At 33.6% G+C, this 23,655-nt stretch overlaps 2 protein-coding genes across 4 annotated transcripts; both read right to left on the bottom strand.

Annotated features, from left to right (window-relative positions):
* Nucleotides 1-3,780: 3,780 nt before the first annotated feature.
* On the bottom strand, nucleotides 3,781-7,287 carry LOC125865049 (protein trichome birefringence-like 42). Its single transcript, XM_049545212.1, has 5 exons — nucleotides 7,014-7,287; nucleotides 6,289-6,460; nucleotides 4,974-5,149; nucleotides 4,740-4,898; nucleotides 3,781-4,085 (listed from the first exon to the last, which is right to left on the bottom strand). Exons 1-5 carry the CDS (start codon nucleotides 7,268-7,270, stop codon nucleotides 3,791-3,793), a joined length of 1,059 nt encoding a protein of 352 aa, XP_049401169.1. The 5' UTR covers nucleotides 7,271-7,287; the 3' UTR covers nucleotides 3,781-3,790.
* Nucleotides 7,288-9,004: 1,717 nt separating this feature from the next.
* On the bottom strand, nucleotides 9,005-21,711 carry LOC125865048 (uncharacterized). 3 transcript variants are annotated; one of them, XM_049545211.1, is made up of 4 exons: nucleotides 20,916-21,711; nucleotides 9,955-10,072; nucleotides 9,532-9,791; nucleotides 9,005-9,425 (listed from the first exon to the last, which is right to left on the bottom strand). In XM_049545211.1, exons 1-3 carry the CDS (start codon nucleotides 21,638-21,640, stop codon nucleotides 9,573-9,575), a joined length of 1,062 nt encoding a protein of 353 aa, XP_049401168.1. In that variant the 5' UTR covers nucleotides 21,641-21,711; the 3' UTR covers nucleotides 9,005-9,425; nucleotides 9,532-9,572. The 3 variants fall into 3 exon arrangements, with proteins under 3 accessions (XP_049401168.1, XP_049401166.1, XP_049401167.1); XM_049545209.1 differs by having other exon boundaries at nucleotides 9,005-9,409; XM_049545210.1 differs by having other exon boundaries at nucleotides 9,005-9,791.
* Between the last annotated feature and the right edge of the window lie 1,944 nt (nucleotides 21,712-23,655).

Here is a 23,655-nt window from a genome sequence, read left to right as displayed (position 1 = left end):
TTTGGGCCCAAATAAAACTACATGGAACTCCTTATGGGTCGGGTTAGGTTAGGGGTTAGTTTTGTTTTTTGGATTTTTTCACGTTCGATTGGTTAAAATATTTGTTTTAAATAAAAATAGAGAAAATATGTTTTATAAGTGATAATATTATGATTTTGTCTTATCCATCTTTTTACATATCTCATCTTTACAGTTTACTCTACTTTGATGGTTTAGTATCCCACATCTTTACGTTTCATAGTATTTTTTTTTATTATATAAAATTATTGTTAGAATTTTACTTACGTACCGAATACAAAAAAAAAAGTATGAAATTCATTTATTTTTCTAGAAATTAAATTTTAAGAAACAATTTTCATGAATTATTTTTTTTATACCACAACCTAAAGTTTGTATGTTTTTGTACATATTAGTGTTTGATTTTTACTTCTTGTATCTCAGGTACTTAATTTTTGTTTTTGTTACTTATTTAATGGGGATTCTTGGACAAAAGTATCTTTATCTTTCTGAAGCTAATTCAACCGGAGGAGGATCAGTGAAAAATGGACTAGAAAAATTTGTTGGAGACGGAGTAGATATTAGTACCAAAAACTCTTTGCAGAGGACATAATTTGAGAAGATTCAAGCCAAGATAAGGTAGTATTAGCTTCTTGTGCTTCTTCAACCTACTTATCTATGTAAAGTTTTTTTATTATAAATTATTGCATTCATACTTATGTGTCATTTCTTCTTATTGACAGACAGGAGTATTAATTACATACATGAACATATAAGGCATTTAGATTTTATGGAGAAGGTATGAGAAGAAGATTACTTCTTGTTAGAATTTCAGTATCATATTATTATAAATTTAACGTAACTTGATATTTTCTTAGGTGGCGATCTTCTGAATTTCAAATTTATGCATTTTGTACCTAGTATTTCATCGACCTCATTAAAATGTAGTAAAAAGAAGCGAAAATGTGTAGATGTTAAAGATGATAAAGCATAAGCCCCAGGTAAGAAGAAGAAGATGATTGAAGAATAAGTGTTTTAGGAGACAATAATTAAAATTAATGTATTAAACACTGGACAAAATGTTTTACTTGTGAAATAATGACATTAGTTGGTAACTAGTGCTTTGTAATGCAATTTAATATTATGTCACCTAACAAATGCTTATTTGACCCTTTTAAACAAACATAACATTGATATTTTATTCTCAAATGCAATTTTTTGTTAATTATATATTTTATATTTGTTTTGAGGCATAAATGATTCCAATTCATAGTGTATCATATGTGATGGAATGTTGCCCTTGTCTAAATTTCCTAAGTTTTGCCTTATGAGGCAAAATTATATACAGCAAGGCAACATATGCATTGTGTTTATAATGAAAAGTTTTATCTCAAGGTAAAAATAGTTGAAATTTTATATATATAAAAAATAGAATAGTTATCGAGTTAATTTTTGTATTATGTTGTAGGCTTTGTATACAACAGGTAAAGATATGTATAATGTAGATAATGAAAAGTTTTGCTGTGAGACAAAGATAATCGAAATTCATAACATAAAAAGTAGAATAATTATTGAACTAAATTTTGTATTATGAACCAAATCTTGTATACAACAAGATATACATACTATATACAAGAAGAAGTTTTGACTCTTTGAAAATGTAAATGAAAATAAAATTAGTCTTACTAATGAAATAGTTTTTCATCTTTACAATTCACTATTATGGATACTTGCAAAAAAAAGTAATAGTTCACATGTGTTTTTAATCATTATGCTTAATTCTTTTTTCGGAAAAGGGTTAAAATTGCCCATGAACTATGAGAAATAGACCACTTATACCCTCCATTACTTGGGATCAAAAATACCCCTACCGTTATCTCAGGAGACCACAATTACCCTCAAGAGTTAATACCCCAAATTTTTAGTGACATGGCAAGCCACATGAGACTAATCCCTCCACCTAAGCGTTGCCAACTAAAATTCACTACAAAAGAACTTGACCTTTAGTGGCGACAAAGTCGCCACAAATTCCCAAAATATTGCCACTAAAGGTTATGAGTGATTTTTAGTGGCGACTAAGGCTCCATTAACCTTTCGCTAGTAAAACCTATTTTTTCAACAAAAAAAATATGATAATTAATTTTCTATTGCAACCTAATTTTCTAAAATAAATAACTTGCACTATCAATATTAAAAAAATGCAATATTATTACGAAAAATCATCAAAATTACTTCTCGATTCAAATCTCCTATAATATAATGCATCATTGTACATTTTATACATTTACATATGATATAAAAATAAAACATACAGTGTCTTCAAACTCCTATTTAATCGATATCATTTTTTATTTTTTAAAAACAATGAAGAAAAAAACACAAAATTAGAATTTAATGTTAAAAACTTTTAGTGACGATTTTTTGGGCTTTTGTGGCGATTGTTGTTGCCGCTAAAGGTCTAGTTCTTTTGTAGTGAATCCTAGTTGGCAACGCTAGGTGGAAGGATTAGTCCCACGTGGCTTGCCACGTCAATAAAAATTTGGGGTGCTAACTCTTGAGGGTATTTGTGGTCTCTTAGGATAATAACAGGGACATTTTTTATCCCAAAATATAACGAAGGGTATAAGTGATCTATTTCACATAGTTCAGGGGCAATTTTGACCCTTTTCCGTTCTTTTTTTAAAATGATTCATTTGATTTCTTTAAGGGAAAATGCATAAGTACCGCCCCAGCCTATACCCAAAATCCCAGAGACACACCCAACCTTTACTAGGTCCTATTACCCCCCCGAACTTATTTTATATGTATTAATCTACCCCTTTTTGGCCTACGTGGCACTATCTTTGTGGGCCCAGTGCATGTTGACATTTTTTTCAAGATAGTGCCACGTAGGCAGAAAAGGGGTAGAATATTATAGATAAATTAAGTTCGGGGGGGTAATAGGACCTTAGTAAAGGTTAGGTGTGTCTCTGGGATTTCGGGCATAGGCTGGGGGTACGTATGCATTTTCCCTTTCTTTAACTATCCACATGGAATGCCATTTGATACCATTTGTAAATTAAAAAAGAGAATGTACACCACATACCATCATATATTAGTCGAGATATGTTTTAATAAATAATTGGTGATATGAAACACAAACACTCGACAGTTTAGATATGAAACTCGCAAAAAAATAAAGTAAATATTTTACTTCCTACATGTACACAAAGTTAGACTTTTGAAACTTGTCCGCAATGTTAGAAGACGGACTCCTCAAGGCTACTTTAAGACATTTTAGTGCAAACCAAAAGGACTAAAGTTGTTGGATGTTGCTCAGTCATGAATACTCTTGTTATAACTTAACCAAAAAGCTCTATGTCGAACGTCAACATAAATAAGTTATAGATATTTGTCTGCCCTTAGCAAAAGGTTGGGACTGAGTATAATATTCTAATGATGAACTATCTGATCGTCCACATCTTGGACTTATTCCTATTGAACACTTAAACTACTCAAAAAGTATACTTATTAGACATTTTTCTTATGCGGGGAAGCCACCTAGCCATCAAACCACCACCACCACAACAACATATCTAGTATAATCTCACAAGGTGGGTTCGGAGAAAGTAGAATGTATGCAGACCTTACCCCTACCTTGTGAGGTTAGGGAGGTTGTTTTCGATAAACCCTCGCTCAAGAATAGAATAAACAAAAAAGCAATAACAACAGCAAAATAAAAGCTACCTAGCCATCAACTTCCATTTATTTATGAAAAATTGAGATTCAAGATTCAATACACTAGCTTCAAAAATCATTTCTGGAGCAAGATTGTGTACAATAGTTCATTCCAAGCATCTGGAACACCAGCTACACACCAGTGGCTGCAGTCGTTCAACCCGCCACTAGCAATTCTCGAGGGGTGTCCATCTTTTCGTAGTTGTGTAAGCAGTGTAATATCAAGTAAATTGACAGGCTTTGTCATGTTACTTAGGACACTTTTCACCACTGCCTCTCCTCTATATCTTTCACCAGGATAAGTTGATCCCTCTATTGGCTTTGTTTGTCCGCTGCAGTCCTTCACCTGTGGTTCATTCCAATCCTTGCCACTGAAAAGATCGAGAAAACAGAACTAAGTTGAAGAAAATGGTCTAAAATTCTACAAGACAACCCATATACTAAATGGAAACTTGCTAGAAAATGTGATTGATCTTCAATTCGTTGAGACTAAGGTGTTGTTTGGTTCACAGTATAACGTACTAGTATGTTGGGATTTAAAAGGACAGTCCGGTGAATGAAGCATTCTGCGTTCACGGAAGGGCCAAACCCCAAGGGGATGTAGTGTAGGAAGCCTACCATGACACAAGCATTAGAGATTAATGCCACGACTTGAACCCGTGATCTACAGGTCAGATGGAGACAAGTTTACTGTTGCTCAAAGGCTTTAAGATCACTATTGTCTTTCAATAGTTTAAATTCTCGTATTGCTGATACATGTACACCTATTATTTCACATTCTATCTGCAGAGAATAATACATCGTATAACTTATTGCAGATAATTATTTTGTACTGCCAACCAACCACTGCATTAGTCTTGCACTCGATGTTCTTTTCGTATACAACCAACTAAACAGTGCATTAGTTATGTATCCGGGAAACAGAACACTGTATTAACTCAATCCTGGATTAATTATCTTAGTACGATCAACCAAACAAGCCCTAAATGTTTACGACAGAAATGAGAAGCTGTCTTAGAACTTACCGAGCATGAACAGCAGAAATTCCTTGGAAGAACACTTTAGTCACAGCAGGATTAATGTTGGAATCGATCCATTTAGCCCAAGTAGTTAAAGCAATCTTGTATGCTGCCATATGGTCCATCTCCTTGTAGAGTTTGTCACCAACTTGAAAATAGTCCCACCTGTGGACAAAAAGAACAGGACAATGTAAAATAACGAAGTTCGGTTTCTAGTAAGTTAGTGAAGAAGAAGTGTACGTTTGTTGGCGTCCAGTATGTATCCACCAATGGTAGCTATTAAAGATCAAGACATCAACTCCTTTCCACAGCTCAGTCTGGCTGAGAGTGTCGAGCTTGAGAACTCGTCCTACTTTCTCAACCACTAAGTCAACGAGAAATCCGTCTTTCAAGAATGTGACTGTGAACTTAAACTCCTTCAGCAGAAAAAAAGAGAGCATGAGAAAGAAGGGAAGAATACATATCAGAAGTTTTGGAACAAGAACAGATTTTAGTGTTTATCAACAATCTATGTTGCTTGAATCTTCCAAAGAAATGTTGTGTACTCGTGTATGGTCCTCCGAAAATGCAATACTTTCAGAGGATCTGACACATATCTGGCGAAATTTTTGGAGGATCCGAGCAAACATAGACAATAATAAAATGTCATGCTAGCAGCAGGGTTATTACTGAATCTATTTCAAGTATTTTAGCAGTTGATGCTTCTTTATGTCAGACAGAAAATTCATCGTTGGCTAAGTATTCGAAGAACGATTGCAGTTTAACATCTTGGCACTAACCACAAGAAGTATATATGAAAATTTGCTAAATCGAAGAATCTATCACATATTGAAAGAATTCCAGCAATTAACCCCGCTGCAGGATATAAGATCATTTACTAATATGTTATCAATCTTATAACATGCTAGCATTGTTGAAATTGGAGTCAGATCATATCGAATCATACTAAATCAATTAAATTAGGAGTACTACTTGTTTTTACAAGCTTTAATTCCTCGCGAGACAAAAGGAAGCAAATACTTTCGCAAGTGACAGGAACTTTTAACCTGTCAAAATCCCGACTTTTACTCTAATCAAAAGACTAATAGCCCCTATTGAACACAGGTCGCCAAACTACGACCAAGAGTTTTGCCTTTTTAAGTGTCAGTCACGGCCTTTTGAAGCGCTAGTCATGTACACACGCCAGGCTTTATAAAGTCAAAAAAGCTTTGATGACTAAAGGTTTGTACTACAGAATGGAGAGTGATGGGAAGAAGGTGCTGCCCTCGATTGGTCCGAACGTTGGAGCACTTTTACCAACAACAACAACATATCCAGTGTAATCCCACTAGGTGGGGTCTGGAGAGGGTATGATGTACCCAGACCTTACACGTACCTCGTGGAGGTAGAGAGGTTGTTTCCGAAACACCCTCAGCTCAAGTAACTCATACAAATCAACGTTAAAAATAGCATACAGACGCCATGCAAACATAACAAATAATAACAAAATCATTTACAGAAAATTCAAGTCTACCAAATAGAAGATGATAGAGGGACAACGATTAAATTGACCTACCGGGAATGAGAGAACGGAACGTTCCTTTGTGCTGTCAAATGTGTAATTAGAATTTGGAACTGCAGCATGAAGCATACATGCTAGTGATTGCCACTGGTTACTGCTCAAGGAATCTCCCACAAACATGAAGTTTTTGCCTCTGAAGTTTTTCAGAAGATTTTCACCATTGAACCTACATACACCATAAAAATGCATTCAAATTTGTATATAGTGAAATTATAATACTCCCTACATCCCAACTTATGTGACATCTTTTGAATTTTGAGAGTTAAACAGTTCTTCTTTGACGACGATCTTTTCATATGTCTATAAAATATTTTAAAGTATTGATTGATGTTATTTATACTACTTTTTTTAGTAGTTTCCAAATATATAAATTTTATTTTAAACAAAAAACTTAATAATTTCATATCCGAATTCGGTTGAAATTCAAAAGTTTGACTCAATCAATGTCACATACATTGAGATACAACAACAACAATATACAGTATAATCTAACAAGTGGAGTTTCGAGAGAGAGTAGTGTGTACGCATCTCAAACACGCCAACAACAACTACACCTCACTCCTAAACAAGTTACAAGTTGTGGTCGACTATATGAATATCTACTTCGTCATTTAAGCTCATTTTATATCATCATCATACTAACAAAAACAACAAACAAAATTTTAAAAATAAACACAAATCATTGGAATTTAGGTGGAACAAAGAAAGAAGTTTCTTACTTTGGGAGGTCACAATCAGTAGGCTGCCATCTATATTTGAGATAAAATTTATCTTTTCTTCCATTTTTTATGCAATTTAGACCTTGGTTTATAAATGGACACTTCAAAGAATCATAAATTGGATAAGATTCATCAAAAATCCAACTTCCTTCAAAAACATTACAACTCTTCAATTGTTGTTCTTCATAAGATAGTACTATTAATAGATGCAAAAAAACAACAAAAAGGTAAATTTTGGTATTCTTCTTAGTAGACATGGTGAAAAATTTAGAACTCAAATTGAGAGCTCTAAAAATTGAGTAAAAAGAAAAAGAAAATTGTACTGTTTTATAATAATTTTATGTGTAGATTTTTGGTGTGTGATTAATTAGTTGGTTGTTCTTTTGTTAGTGGTACAAATTAATTAGTGCACTAATTAGTAAGGTAAGCAACTGAATAATGGTCAAACATATATTTGAAGATAAATTTTCAAAATATATGGTCAAATATATATGTTTAAAGATAAATTTTCAAAATATATGGTTAAATATATATTTAAAGATAAATTTTTAAAAAATATGGTCAAACATATATTTGAAGAAAAATTTTAAAATCTGATTCAAAATATATAGTCAAACAGTACCATAATGTTCAAATATATATATTTAAAGATAATTTTTTCAAATATATGGTCAAACATATATTTGAAGAGAAATTTTAAAAATCCGATTCAAAATATATAGTCAAAAACACTACCATAATTTTTATTCATTACATCTCATCTCTCCATAATTGAGGTGTTTGTAGTGTTCATGAGCAATTACTACTAAAATATAATAAGAAAATAATTTCAGATAACTATAAATCACGACAGATAATTTCAAATGGAAAAAGTATTTATCTATTTACTTCTTTTTTAGTCCTTTTTTCAAAAATAAAAATATTTTTTAAAATTTAGTAATGATTTTTAAATATCAACATTCCATATAACATATTAAAATCACAATATTAGAAAATATTTGACACATTATAAATAACTTTAACTTAAGATCATAAAAAAATTAAAAATACTTTTTAAAATTTATATCCAATCAAATTAGAACACATAAATTAGAATAAAAGAAATATTGAACACAAAATTGGCCTTGTCGTGCGATTTATACTTTCACTAAATTAAATAGAAAGAACCCATACATCCCCAACGAAACACAATCTTTACTTTCTTTGTCGCTTTATTTACTTTGAGATTTTAAATTTAATCGAACTTCAAATGGAAATACAAAATTCTAAGTAGAAGATTAAAAAGAAAAATGTTTTCCTTTTTCGATTTTGAGAAGTTCATACTTTCTCTGTCTTAATTTATTTGGTACCTTTTGAATTTTGAGATTCAAATTAGTATTCTTTTATCATAATTCTTTTAGATATCTTTTAAAAAATTTAAACTAGATAACATATTTGCGCTTCACGCGGTAATCGATGATCTCATTAAGATTATGATGATCATTTTCTAATATCCGAATATTAGAAATTTGATATTATCACACATTAAGAACTTGAAAGATTGTATAATAATATCCCTATGTTTCAATTTATATAACATACTTTTTTTTGCCTATTGCTAAAATAATGTCATATTTCTGTAATTAAAATTTAAAATTCCAATTTTATCCTTAATAAAATAATTGTAGACGGACAAAATTTTAATACTATACATATACTAATGTTGGAATCTCATTCTAATTTCCACCAGACTCTTTAATCGATCTATGATCGTTGATCTAACCTAACTCTTTAATCTTTAGAACTTCGATTTTAAGAATGAGTCAATGATTGATCTATGATAGCCAAAAAGGTCCATGGAATGATCTCGTAGTTAAAACAAGATGGAGATGATGGGATCGGTCCATGGATTATCGTTTTCTTTTGCCACAATTAGTTCAAAGGCCAATTTCATATTTCTTTTTAGAGGATGTGTGGGCTAGAGCGAAATACTTGTAGAGAGTAAAGAACGATTTTACTTGCCTTTCATTTTTCCATTCAATAAGATTATTATATGGACATTGAATTCAATCAAATGAATATTAATAAGTAATATTTTCAGTATTAAACATTGATAACAAATAGGAAAGTATGATCAAATTTCTGTTCTAAATAAGTAAATTCTAAGTACATCCATGGGAGGAACTTCTTGATATATTTCCTGCAAACTTCAGTACATTTAGGTTATCTGCAAAATTGAACGAAATCTTGTTGAAGATCTCGGGTCTTGGATCAAGAAAGATATGTTTCGAAGGAGATGCATTTACAGTTTTCCTATAAGAAACGAGCAGTTGACTTCGATCACCTTGACCAACTAAGGTTCAGTTGTTATCCAGAGATTCAACCCCACATCCCATCTTGGCATGTGGATTCATTACCTGAATACCATAGGCACTACTAGTCGTGAATAAGCATGACAAAATGTAGTGCAACCAGGCGTAGAACTAGCATGATCCTGTCGGGATTATAAGCACCTCACTGATAATGAGACCAATTTTACCTGTATGCTGCTGATCAACTCAACGGATTCTGAAGAAGCGTTTAAGATACAGTTTGACTAAGTCTCAAGATGTCCATCAGCAATCGACTGACAGAAGCCTTTATTTCATCTGGTATTACTAACTGGGGAGGAACTGATTCCAGCGCATACAGAGTAATAACCCTCATTACACCAGCCAAGTGTAAATTTGTCATATCGCCTTTCCGGAGATTCTGATTCACAAACTTGCATGATGCCTTTAAGGCACATTTGCTGCATACCTGAAGTAAAAGCACGTAAAGTTTCAGGTCATAAGGGGAATATAGGAGAAAGGTGGGAAGAAATTCGAGAATATACCAAAAAAGGAAATTTTACATAATCTTATTTGATCTTAGGAGCAGAGAAGAGAAGTGATGAAGTTTCTTAAGAGCAAAAGTGACTCACATTATCTTCTTGAATTCTGAAATATGTACGCAACCTCTTAGCAGATAAAACGTTCTTCTTAGCAATAGAAGGGCAACCAAAAAGGGCGACTTTTTTCAAGTCACTGCCAGACAACCATCTGAACAACCAAGTTTAATAGATTAAGGAATTGAATGAAGAAAGCTAAGGTGTATAAAGCAGTGTCTAAACTAAACAAAGAAAAACATCCCAAACACAACACAAGCGAAATGTGGGAATTCGTCAAGATAAACCATTCCAAATGAAAGACAGCATCAGTCCATACCTTTCAAGTTCGGAAAAGAGCCAAAAATACATGTAACCTATTTGGTTCACAAATACCCTCCGTTAACCTTTAGGTCTAAAAGTACCCATAACGTTTTTTTGGGGGGCCCAAACAAACCTCGGAAACTAATGAATTTGGGTCTTTAAAAAAAAAAAGGGCCAAAATACCCCTAACGTATTGAAAATGGCTAACAAATGCCATTTGTTAACCTTTTGGTCTAAAAGTACCCTTAACGTTTTCTTTTGGGCTCAAACATAGCCTTAAAACTAACGGACCAGTCTGGGTCAAATTTGGGTCTTTAAAATAGTCACGTGTCATTTTAAAGCTTGCCACATTTTCAATATAGGATTAAATTAAAGCCCACCATTTATTAAAACCCAACCCGTTTTCATTTTACAAATTAATCACCCAAAACAATCTTTTCTCTCCAAAGTATCTATCATTTCCTAGAAGCTTAGATGTGATAGGCGATTTAGGGCTAAACTTTTGTACTTCAAACGGGAGATTGGATGTTGAAGGATTCTTCTTGAAGAATCAATTTCAGAAGTCTTGTTATTAAGGTAATTCTTTTTACCACTTTATATGAAACTTTTTCTATTTTAATTTGATGCACTTGAGCGGAGGCTGTTTCGCAAAAAACCTCTCCACCTCCACAAGGTAGGGATAACGTTTCCGTACACTCTACCCTTCCCAGACCCACTAGTAGGATTCCCCAAAGCATCCGTTAATTCGTCGAAACTTAGAGGTGATAGGCGATTTAGGGCTTAACTTCTGTACTGCAAACCGGAGATTGTGGGTCATAACTTCATTAGATGTTGAAGGATTCTTCTTCATAAATCATTTTTAAAGTCTTGTTATTAGGGTAAAAAAATTTAATGCTTTATATGAAACTTTTTCTATTTTGAAATAATGCACTTGAGCCGGGGGTTTTTCGGAAACATCTCTACCTCCACAAGGCAGGGATAAGGTTTGCGTACTCTCTACCCTCCCCAGACCCACTTGTAGGATTACACTAGGTATGATGTTGTTTTTTGTATGAAACTTGTTATGGTTTGGGATTTCTATATTCTTGGCCATCGACTCCAATCATGTTGAAGCAATGCTTTCTATTGAAGCTAATTTTTTTACTCCATCTGTGTTGAACATTTTAATGGCTTTGTTTACTACTCTTTCTGTCCCAATTTATGTGACTCCCTTTCCTTTTAAGTTTGTCCCAAGAAGAATGTCACATTTCTATAGTTAGAGAAATAACTTAACTTTAATATTTCACCTTTACCCTTAGTAAAATGATCTAAGGTTTATTTTAGACGACACATTTTAAAGTCCTCCCTTTTTTCTTAATTTTGTGCCAATCAAATGGTGCCTACATAAATTGGGACGCAAGGAGTAATTCTTTTTCGTATGTGGTCCTTGATTTGTCAGAGATTTATGGTTATTGAATTGGTGGATAGGGGTTATTTATTTATATGTGGTCCTTTTCTTTGCTGTATGTCGTTAGATTCCAATAAATAAAATTATTTATGTATATATGTGGTGTGGAGTTAACGATAGGTTTCAGGTTTGGAGACAAATTCTAGAGAGACTAAAGGGTTGAGGTTGAGCAAGACCAAAACTGAATACTTAGAGTGTAAGTTCAGTGAAGCTACACATGAGGTCAGCGTAAAAGTGAGGCTTGATGCTCAGGTCATCTCCAAGAGAGGATGTTCCTAGTATCTAGGGTCATTAATTCAAGGTAATAGGAAGATCGACAAGGATGTCACACATCATATTGATGTGGGATGAGCAAAATGGAGGCTTGCTTTCGGAGTCTACTGTGATAAGAAGGTACTGCCAAAATTTAAAGGTAAGTTCTATAGAGTGGTGGTTAGATCGACTATGTTGTATGAGATAGAGTGTTGACCAGTCAAGAAATCATACGTTTAGAAGATGAAAATTACAAAGATGAGAATGTTGAGGTTGATGTGTGGGCATCCTCAGAGGGATAAGATTAGGAATGAATATATCTAGGACAAGGTAGGAGTTGCCTAACAAGTGGATAAGATAAGGGAAGCGAGGTTGAGATGGTTTGGACATGTGAAGTGGAGAAGTTAGATGCCTAGTGAAGAGGTGTGAGAGGTTGGCAATGATTGGCATCAAGAGAGGTAGAGGCAGGTCGAAGAAGTATTGGAAGAGGCCATTAGACAAAGACATGGTGCATCTTGAACTTATTGAAGCCATGACCTTAGATAGGAGGTATGGAGGTCGCAGATTAGGATACAAGGTTAGTTGATAGTTGAGCGTTCTCTTGCTTTCCTTAGGTATAGGATTGGTGGTCATACGTGAACCTTCTTTCTTACAGGTGGTATGAGCATTATTATCGTAATTTCTTGTTCTTCGATCTCGATTATCACCTGTGCTTTTTGTGCCTTGGTTATCACATTATTTTGTTGTCATTACTATTCTTTCCACATTATGTTGTGTGTTTCTCCCATTTCACATTATTTAATTGTTGTTACTGCTCTCATTTATGTACTCCCTTTTTCAAATTTCTTTATTTTAAGCCGATGTCTAGCAGAAACCTCTCTATCTCTACGAGATAGGGATAAGGTCTGCATACAGTCTACCCTCCCAAGACCCCATTTGTGGGACTACACTAGGCATGTTGTTGTATATCTCTGGTGTAGTCCCTATTTCCTTTTTTTTATTGCTTGCATGTGCTAGTTTCAAAAGAATGAATAAAAATGTGGACTTAATTTTTAATCATGGGGTATTTGGGTTCGAAAATCTCGCTTGATTTATAATAAAAGATGGTACACATGTGGCAAGGGTATGATGTTGACCTATTGTTATATATTGATATATGTTGAGAATACAAGGAAAAACTAAGGTTTAGTGAGGTCAAGCACAAAGGCCTGCTAGGTGATCGAAATCGCTCAGGTAGGACTCACTCACTCATCTACTCCTTATCTATTTAAGTTAGTTACATGGCCACCTAGTAGGTTTTATGTATTGGTGGTATTAGAGCCCTTCGATATTTGTTGTGTAGTGAATTCAATGTATTAAACAATTTACTGTAGATGAGGTTGAAGAGAATGCGATTGCACCTAGTACATCTACGGTACATGAAGAAACTTCAGTATGATGAATAATACTAGAAGCAATTCTTACATGTCGATCTACCAAAATCTTTCAACAATTACATTTCTAATATAATTTAGTTTGCTAATTATAGAAAAAAGGGGAAAGCATTTGTCTTTGTCTATACCTTATAGAAGCTGACATTTCGTAAACTTGATATTGATTATGTTGTGGTGATCTCTACCAAACTGCCAAGCTTCATACTTTACAAAATCAAGGGCATAGCTATTCTCGAAGCAAGTAGTATCGAACTTCTTCCTAGGAAAAAAGTTTGAATCTCTAAAGTATCCTTCATTGTATAAATGAGTCACAACCATCACCTTATCAGGTGGAAGCTTTTAGTACAAAGTATGATCCTACATAGTCAAAGCGTTGACTTTCTAAACATTATCAGTTTACAAACTGTTAGCTTCTATGTTTGCACAAGGCAAAGACGAATACTTTCCATATTTACCCAATAACTAGCATACTGAATTCTTTCGAAAATGTCATTGTTAAAGATTTCAGTAGATTAACAAAACACAAATTAGACTAATAAACTTCGATGAATAAACGTAGCATGCAGAAAACAAATAGTAGCCATCAATGTAACTAAATTAATCCTTACTGAGCAATCTCTTGGCGATCTCTACTAAACTGCTCAGCTGCATACTTTACAAAATCATGGGCATAGCTATTTCCGAAGCAAGTAATATCAAACTTATTCCTAGGCAAGAAAATTGAATCTTTAAAGTAACCTTCATTGTATAAATGAGTCACGAACATCACCATATCAGGTGAAGTTCTTTGTATACAGTATGATCCTCCAAACTCGACAGCGTTGACTTTCTTGATGCACTCTTAACCTCCTGATTCAAAAACAATTCATGTAATTTCTTGCTCTTTCTCTCATTTTCTGACACCCCATTAGCGTTTCTAGCTTCCTCCTTCCTATTAGCTTTCTCATTTTTCCTCTTCTCCATCAAAACCCCCCTCACTTCTTCCTCCAATTTTCTCAACTTACACTTCAATTCTTTGATTTTAGTTTCATCCTCAATTTCTGATTTTTCGGACTTTTCTATGAGGCCAACAGCTTCTTGAAAGAAAACACTCAATGGTTTCTTTGCTACTCTATCTGAACTAGTTGATTCTTTCTGAAACTGAACTGAAAACGAAAAGGGTCTCCAAAGAGATTATGAAAATTGATATGGGGTTGAAGAATTGTTAGAAAACGCCAAGAATTGAATTTTCTCAGGTATATCATTGGTGGGTTTTTTGGTCACTAAACCATAGATGAGCATATAAAGGGAAGATAAGGTTCTGCCATTAGAAGGGTTTTAGGGGTTTTGCAAGCAATACATCTACGGCTTACTGCTGCGGACTCTAATTTGTATTGGGTTGGGCCAAAACAGAAGTACATGAAGTTCCTTATGGGCAAAATTCCCAAGTTTTTGCACAGATTGTCCTTCAAACGGACTAGTGTTTAATTTTTGTCTCTTTTTTATTTCAGGTGTTCAATTTTTCCTCTTGCTGCTGATTTAATGGGAATTTCTGGACCAAAGTCTAGACCTGATTCGGTCGAAGGAGGATTTGTGGACAAAAATGGACTGAGAGGATTTGTTGAAGGTGGAGTTGGTATTGGTACCAAAACATCTCTGGCACTGGCACTTGAGAAGATTCGAGGAGAGATGAGGTACTGTTAGATTCCACTGCTTCTTTAACCAGCCTAAATGAAGTTCTTCGATTATAAATTACCTCGTCTATACTTATGATGTGATTTCTTTTTATTGGCAGACATGTGCGCCGTGAAGTGCAGGCAGAATATGGAAGGATATTAGACTTTCTGGAGAAAGTATGGAAGGAAGAAAAGTTCTTGATAGATGTTCAGATATATTTTTCTTGTAGATTTGACATGACACGATTCTTCTTATTGCAGGGTACCAATTCTCTGGATTTCAAACTTGAGAATTTTGTTTCACCTGGGGAGAAATCCACCTCACAGAAATGTAAGGAAAAGAAGCGGAAACGTGTGGAATGATGATGAAAAACAAACCACAGGTAAACAGGAAGAAAAAGAAAACTGAAGAATAAGTGTTCCCGCAAGCCCATCATTTATTGATGTATTGGGCATTGGATGGAACATTTAAGTAGAACAATGATGTCATTAGACAGTGGCTAGTGCTTTGTAATGCAATTCAGGATTCTGTTAGTTAACAGATATTTGCTTGATCCTTTTAATCATACTATGGATGCTTTATCATTCTCCTGTGAAAATTTTTGCTAATTATTTTTTACATGTTTTAAGACAAGGGGTTCCAACTTATAGTGCACCACACATGCTGAACTGTTGCCCATGTATTGTTGGTAAAGAGTATTAGGTGAATTGCTTTGAAAAAACTTCCAATTTCTATACAACGAGACAAGGTATGCATAGTAAATATACTGGAAGTTTTGCCTCAAGGAAAAAGTGGTTGAAATTTAATTTTATAAAAAAGAAGTAGAATAATTATCAAGCTAACTTTTGCCTTGTGAGACAACTTGTATACAACGAGTATTAGGGAAAGTTTTATGTCGAGGCAAAGTAGTTAAATTTTTATGGAAAAAAAAAAACAGGATAATCAATAATCATCAAGCTAAGTTTTGTCTTATGAGGTAAATCTTGTACACAACGAATCAAGATACGCATAGTGTATATAATAGGAAGTTTTGTCTCTTTGAAAAAATAGTTGAAATAAAACTAGTCTTATTAATTAAATAGCTAAAAATCTCTATAATTTGCCATTGTTGATACTTCAGCTCCTGGGTTTGAAATCTGAAGGAGTAGAGAAAGATGAAGTTACGAAAGAAGATGAATTGGGAAGAAACCTAAGCAATGGGCATAGGAGGGGTAATTTTCGTCCATTTATTATTAACTTAAAGTGTGAAAGGACAAAAAAAGTTATGTGGCATTTGTGCCAATGACCCTAAAAAATTCCCCCTAAAATTTTGGCTCGTTATTTTTTTGCAATACTAGTTGTTTAGTAAATGATTTAATTTATTCGTAATTCATAGACTTTTAAATCGTTCCGGTGCAGATGCAAAACAGCATCACTTCATACCATTTCAAGTTCGGAAAAGGGCCAAAGATATGCCTAACATATTGAAAATGGCTCACAAATGCCCTACGTTAACCAATTGGTCTAAACACACCCTTAAGTTTTTTTGGCTATAACATACCTGTGAAACTAACTGACCAAGCTAGGTCAAATTTGGATCTTCAAAAAAGTGGAAACAAGCCAAAAATACCCCTAACGATTGAAAATGGCTCACAAATACCCTTTGTTAACCTTTTGATCTAAAAATACTCATTAACATTTTTTTTTGGGCTCAAACATACTGCTGAAACCAACGGACCAGCCTGGGTCAAATTTGGGTCTTAAAATAGTCATGTGTCGATTTAAGCTTGCCACGTTTTTTATTCTGGATTAAATTAAAACCCACTTATTTATTAATACTCAACCCGTTTTCATTTTTAAGAAATTTAACACCCGATACAATCTTTTCTCCCCAAAGCATCTGTTATTTCCTAGAAGCTTAGAGGTGGCAGGCAATTTAGGGCTAAACTTTTGTACTTCAAACGGCAGATTGTGGATCATAACTAATGTTGAAAGATTCTTCTTGAAGATTCAATTCCAAAGTCTTACTATTAAGGTAAAAAAAAAAATTAATGCTTTATATGAAACTTCTATTTTTATTTGATGCATTTGAGCCCAGAGTTCAAAAAAATCATCTTGGAGACTGTGTAGTCTTTCAAAAACAGTTTCTCAGTCTCCACAAAGTAGGAGTAAGGTATGTGTACACTCTACCCTCCATAAATCCCACTTGTAGGATTACACTGGGTATCTTGTTGTTGCTTGTATGAAACATTTTATGGTTTGGGATTTATATATACTTGTAGGGGTGTGCAAAAATCGAACCGAAAAAAGTGTTATTTGTTTATTCTTATTGGGTTATAGGATTAATGGTTTCAAAAAAAATTATTAGGTCATCGATTCGATATTGATTTTTTAATATTGGGTTATTGGGTTTACCGATAACCCATTAAGAATATAATAGTTAACTATTTTAATTTTTAGGCACACATAAATATCAAACAAAAAATATTAATATAATCATTATATTAGACTATAACTATTAAGACCCTACACAACTAATACTACTTAATTCGCTCTCTGCATTTACCCTTAGGTTTTAGTATTAATTTAGTTTTTAGGTTCACAACATCAAAACCTAAAGAACTAAGAACGGCGGCGGCTAGGGTTTGCACCGACGACGGCAAGGGCTAGGCAACTGCTAGGGTTGTGAATTGTGAGTATTTGCTATACTTTTACTACACTAAGCAGAATTTTTGCACTCAATGAATAATTTGATTTCTCTCTTCTTTATTTCGCAAGAAATTGTTGGACAAGTCATATATTTGTTTTGAAAGCATTTTCTTGTCGATTAAACCGAAAGCTGAACCGTTAAAGACCGAAATTGATAACAAATATCTTATTGGTTTGGTTATCGGTTTAGCATATTTAAAAAGCGAAAACCGATAAACAGAACCGATGATACTTAAAACCGAACCGAATCGACCAATACACACCCCTATATTCTTGGCCTTCGATAACTATTTTTTACTCCAGTCGTGTTGAAGCTTTTAATGCTTTTTGTTGAAGCAGATATTTTTTACTCTAGCTATGTTGAAGCTTTTAATTGCTTTGTTTACAATTCCCTTTGTCCCAATTATGTGGCATCTTTTCCTTCTATGATTGTCCTATGAAGAATGTCACCTTTCTATAATTAGAAATAACCCAACTTTCAAACTCCACTTACTCTTAATAAAACAATTTAAAAGCCCACACAAATATCTAAGGTTTATTCTAGAAAACACATTTCAAAGTCCTTTTCTCTTTAACTTTGTGTCAACTCAAATAACTTGGGACGGAGAGAGTAATTCTTTTTTGTATGTGGCCCCTTCTTGATTTGTATGGTTATTGAACTGGTAGATGGGGTTATTTATTCGTTTATGGTCCCTTTATTTGTTGTATGTCGTTAGATCCAATATTTTTTCGATAATAGTGGTGTTCGCCGTTCGGACCAGTTTTCGCACACCTCAACTAATTCCACGGAATACTTGTCACCTCCCACCAGCAACAGGTAACTCTGCCCACCAAGGTTAAGACACATGAGAAGAAATCACCTAGTGTTTTTGTCTCTGCTAGGATTTATGTTTTGTTATTGACCGTGGTGTCCACACTAGCTTTTGCATACCTCGACTAATTTCACGGGATACCTACCACCTCTCACTAGCAACAGGGTCTCTGCTGAGATTTGAACCTCAGACCTCATAATTCCAATACTTTTTTATGTTTGTATATCTCTGATGTGGTCCCTATTTCCTTTCTTTTATGGCTTGCATATGCTAGTTTCGAAAGAATGAATGAAAGGCATACTTAATTTTTAATTATGGTGCAATAGGGTCCAGAAACCTTAGTTCATCTATATTAAAAGATGGATACACGTTTGGCATGCGTATGATGTAGACCTATTGTCATATATTGAGATTTGTCGAGAATATAAGAAAAGGCTAAGGTTTAGTGAGATGATGTAGTTGTTAATTACGAGGCCACATGGTGGTTCTATGTATTGGAGGTGTTAGAATCCTTAAATATTTGTTGTGTATCGAATTCAATGTACTAAACAATTTGCACTAGATGAGGGTGAAGAGAATGTTTGCTCCTAGTGTTATTGATCATAGCAAAGTTTCTTCTAGCACTATAGATTAGTGTTGTACTAATATGAGGGGAGAATTCAAGCTTAAAATGTTAAGAGTACCACTTGACTGAGGTGCATAGATGGAACTCTAAGGAGACTTATATACTGGTTTATGTGCCAACCAGCCCTACTAATGGTCTCAACCCCATCTTCAAAGCCATGTTTCATGGCTTGGAAGCACACATACATCCTAAGAAATCTTCTTTTACCTTCTGCCAGAGGTTCCTTGGATATATTTATCACCACATCAGAATCAGGATTACTCTCTCTCAATTCTTGGGCATATACCACTTCTCCAAAACAATCCTCTTAACTCTTATCATCTTTAACTTGCTAACATTAAGCTTGAATTCTCCCTCCCAGTCTCCCCTCATATGTTTGATCTTCTCATATCATTGCTCTAATACTTAGGACTATTCTGGACTTTTCTCCTAAAGTATTGTGCTAAAGTTTGAGCATCACCTCCATGATTCTGGTAACTTGGATTACAATGGTGATTTGGAGTTCAAAGTCTTGATCTTAAAAGGCTTGGTTTTGCCCATCCTTAAATATAAAACACTTGAAGGGACATTTAACGTCGCATTTATATCTAACACATTTTGTGTCACTCTTTTCTATCTTCGAACTCTTACCATTAGCAATTTCATATAACTCTTCTAGCTTCTGGATATCTTTATAATTCATACTTTATCTAATCTTTGTACTTGTCTAATTTTTCATTGATTTCTTTAGTCCTTTCCCTTCTAAACACCTTGAACTCCTCACTTTATTAATCTCTAAATGCAGGGTCACATGTGTATCCGTCTTTTAGTATAGATCAAAACTGAGGTTTCCGGACCTAAATTCCCCCATAATTGAAAATCAACTCAGCATTTTCATTCATTCTATGGAAACCAACACATGCAAGCCGTAAAAGAAAGGAATTAGGAACCAGTCCGGTGATATGAGAACAAAAAAAGATATTGGATCTAATGGCATACAATAAACAAAGGGACCACGAACGAATAAAAAACCCCAACCACGGGTTCAATAACCATAAATTGCCAACAAAAAAATCAAGAAGGGACCACATACGAAAAAGAATTAGTAAACAGAGCCATGATTCTAAAATATACAAGTAGCTGTATTAGATTAGTGAAGTATGTGAGCAGAGAGAAGAGATGACTCTTTCACTAGACAGTGTCCCCAAAGCCTTCAATTCTACGGTTATCATATCTGCTAAGAATTTTTGGTAGACAATTAAGTGTATAAAAAGAGAGGCATTTGTAATCTGTTGCTGATCAATCTGGTACAGGTGTGTAAGATGAGTTCTTACACGTTAGACAATCTGATGATTTTATAAAGCAGTTACTCTCTTTTTCTATCTCTTTTCTGCTCATGAAAAAAAAAACATGGGAAAGGGATATAATGGTGTCACTCATATCACTTAAGACATCACAAATCTAGGACGTCACATTCGGTATGACGTACTGAAGTCTGCCCAACATTTTTCTATACTGGAAGAATCCAAAAGAATGATTTATTCCCCAAACGCCGACATCATCAACGATTCGACGTTATCAGTTAACTAACAGTCAGCTTCTATCTTTGCATAAGATATAAGCAAATAATTCCTTCTTTTTTATTCAACAATTAGCATACTGAATTCATTGTTGAAGATTTAGTAGATTAACAAAACACAAATCAGACTAACAAACTTCGACGATTAAACAACGTAACAAACAGAAAACAAATAGTAGCAATCAATATGTAAATGGGTGAATGTAACTAAATTGATTCTTACTTAGCAATCTCTTGGTGATCTCTGCCAAACTGCTCAGCTGCATACTTTACAAAATCACGGGCATAGCTATTCTCGAAGCAAGAAATATCGAACTTCTTCCTAGGCAAAAAGTTTGAATCTTTAAAGTACCCTTCATTGTATAAATGAGTCACAAACATCACCATATCAGGTGAAAGCTTTTTGAACACAGTATGATCCTCCATGCTTAACGGCGTCAACTTCCTTGATTTTAAACTCCTAACCTCCTCATTCATAAACAATTCACGTAATTTCTTACTCTTCCCCTCATTTTCTGACACCCCATGACCATTTCCAGCTTCCTCCTTCTTATTAGCTTTCTCATTTTTCCTCTTCTCCCGCAAAACCCTCACTTCTTCCTCCAATTTTCTCAATTTACACTTCAATTCTTTGTTTTCAGTTTCATCCTCACTTTCTGATACTTCAGACTTTTCTAAGAGACCAACAGCTTCTTGAAAGAAAACACCCAATGGTTTCTTTGCTACACTATCTGAACTTGCTGATTTTTTCTGAGACTGAGCTGAAAACGAAAAGGGTCTTCCCAAAGATGATGAAAATTGATATGGGGCTGATGAATTCAAGCATGTTGATGCTATTGAGTTAGGGGGGAGTTGAAGAATTGTTAAAAAACGCCAAGAATTGAATTTTCTCAGGTATATCATTGGTGGGTTTACTGGTAATTTGGTCACTGAACCATTGATGAGCATATACAGGGAAGATGAAGTTCTGCCATTAGAGGGGTTTTAGGGGTTTTGCAAGCAATACATGTAGGCTTACAGCTGCGGATTTGTATTGGGTTGGGCCAAACTAAAAGTACATGGAGTTCCTTATGGGCTAGGGGTGTGTTCGATTTTATGTTCGGTTGGTTAAAATATTTAAAATATAATTTTTTATTTAAAATTGAGTGAAATAGTTTTCTAAAAATGAAAATAGGGAAAATAAGTTTTAGAAGTGATAATTTATTGTTGATTGTATCTTTTTCATCCTCTAACATATTTTATATTTATTCCATTGTAATTTATATTGATTGTCCTTCAAAAAAGTGATGTTTAATTTTTATTTTCGTATCTCAGGTATTAAATTTTTACTCTTGTTACTTATTTAATGGGGATTTCTGGACAAAAGTATCTTTATCTATCTGAAGCTAATTCGATCAAAGGAGGACTAGTGAAAAACGAACCAGAAAAAATTGTTGAAGGCGAAGTTGATGTTGGTATCAAAAAGAGGACAAAATTTGAGAAGCGTCAAGCAGAGATAAGGTAGTGTTAGCTAGCTTCATATGCTTCTTCAACCTACTTATTTACGTGAAGTTCTTTAATAATAAATTATCATATTCATACTTATGGTGTGATTTCTTCTTATTGACAGAGAGGAGTATAATTTCATTCAACAACAGAAAAGATATTTAGAATTTATGGATAAGGTATGAAAAAAAAAATTACTTCTTGTTAGATATTTAGATATTATTTTCTTATAACTTTGACATGACTTTATTCTTTCTATTATAGGGTGGCGATCCTCTGGATTTCAAATTCATGTATGCTACACCTAGAAGTCTATTGAAATCATTGGAATGCAATAAAAAGAAGCGAAAATTGGTAGATGTTAATGATGATAAAGCATAAGCCAAAGGTAAGAAGAATATGATTGAAGAATAAGTGTTTCAGCAAACACATTCTTAGTATTAACTTATTAAACGTTGGATGAAATGTTTAAGTTGTGAAATAATGACATTAGTCGGTGACTAATGCTATGTAATGCGATTTAACATTATGTTAGTTAACAAATGTTTGTTTGAACCTTTTAAACATATCGTTGATGTTTTATTTTTATATGCAATTTTTTGCTAAATTATATTTTATATGCATTGAAGCATAAATGATTCCAACTTATAGTGTATCACAAGCGTTGGAATGTTGCCCTTGTCTAAAATTCTTAAGTTTTGCCGTATGAGGCAAAATTTATATACAACAAGGCAAGACATACATTATGTTTATAATGAAAAGTTTTATCTCAAGGTAAAAGTAGTTGAAATTCTATATCAAAAAAGTAAAATAGTTATTGAGTTGATTTTTGCATTGCGTTACAGGCGAAACTTGTATACAACGAGTAAGTATATGTATAATGTGGATAATGAAAGATTTTGCTTCGACAAAAAATAATCAAAAATTTATAACATAAAAAATAGAATAATTATCGAACTAAATTTTTGTATATGATGAGTTAAGATATACAATTCTATATAATAAGAAGTTTTGTCTGTTTGAAAATGTAAAGGAAAATCGTTTTAAATCCTTAGAATTCACTATTATTGATACTTGCAACCAAAAAAATTAATCATGTTTGTTTTTAATCACTGTGCTTAATTCTTGTTTAAATTTTTCCAATTGATTTCTTTAATTATCCCCATGAAATTTCATTTGATACCATTTGTAAACAAAAAGAGTGTACACCACATACTATCATATATTAGTTGATATATATATTTTGATAAATAATTGGTAATATGGAATATAAATACTCGATAGTTTAGATATGAAACTCATGAAAAGGTAATTCGTTTGTGCATATTTTTTTTTTATAAGGATAATAGTAAAATAAATATACGTAAGTATCACGTTTGTGCGAGTTTCCTATCTAAATTATCAAATATTTACTTTCTTAGGGGTGTGCAAAAATCGAATCGACCAATAAGTCGAATCGAAAAAGTGCTATTAGTTTA

The sequence above is a fragment of the Solanum stenotomum genome, chromosome 5 (assembly GCF_019186545.1).
Source record: "Solanum stenotomum isolate F172 chromosome 5, ASM1918654v1, whole genome shotgun sequence".
NCBI lineage: Eukaryota > Viridiplantae > Streptophyta > Magnoliopsida > Solanales > Solanaceae > Solanum > Solanum stenotomum.
This window is presented reverse-complemented; position numbering and strand designations above follow the sequence as displayed.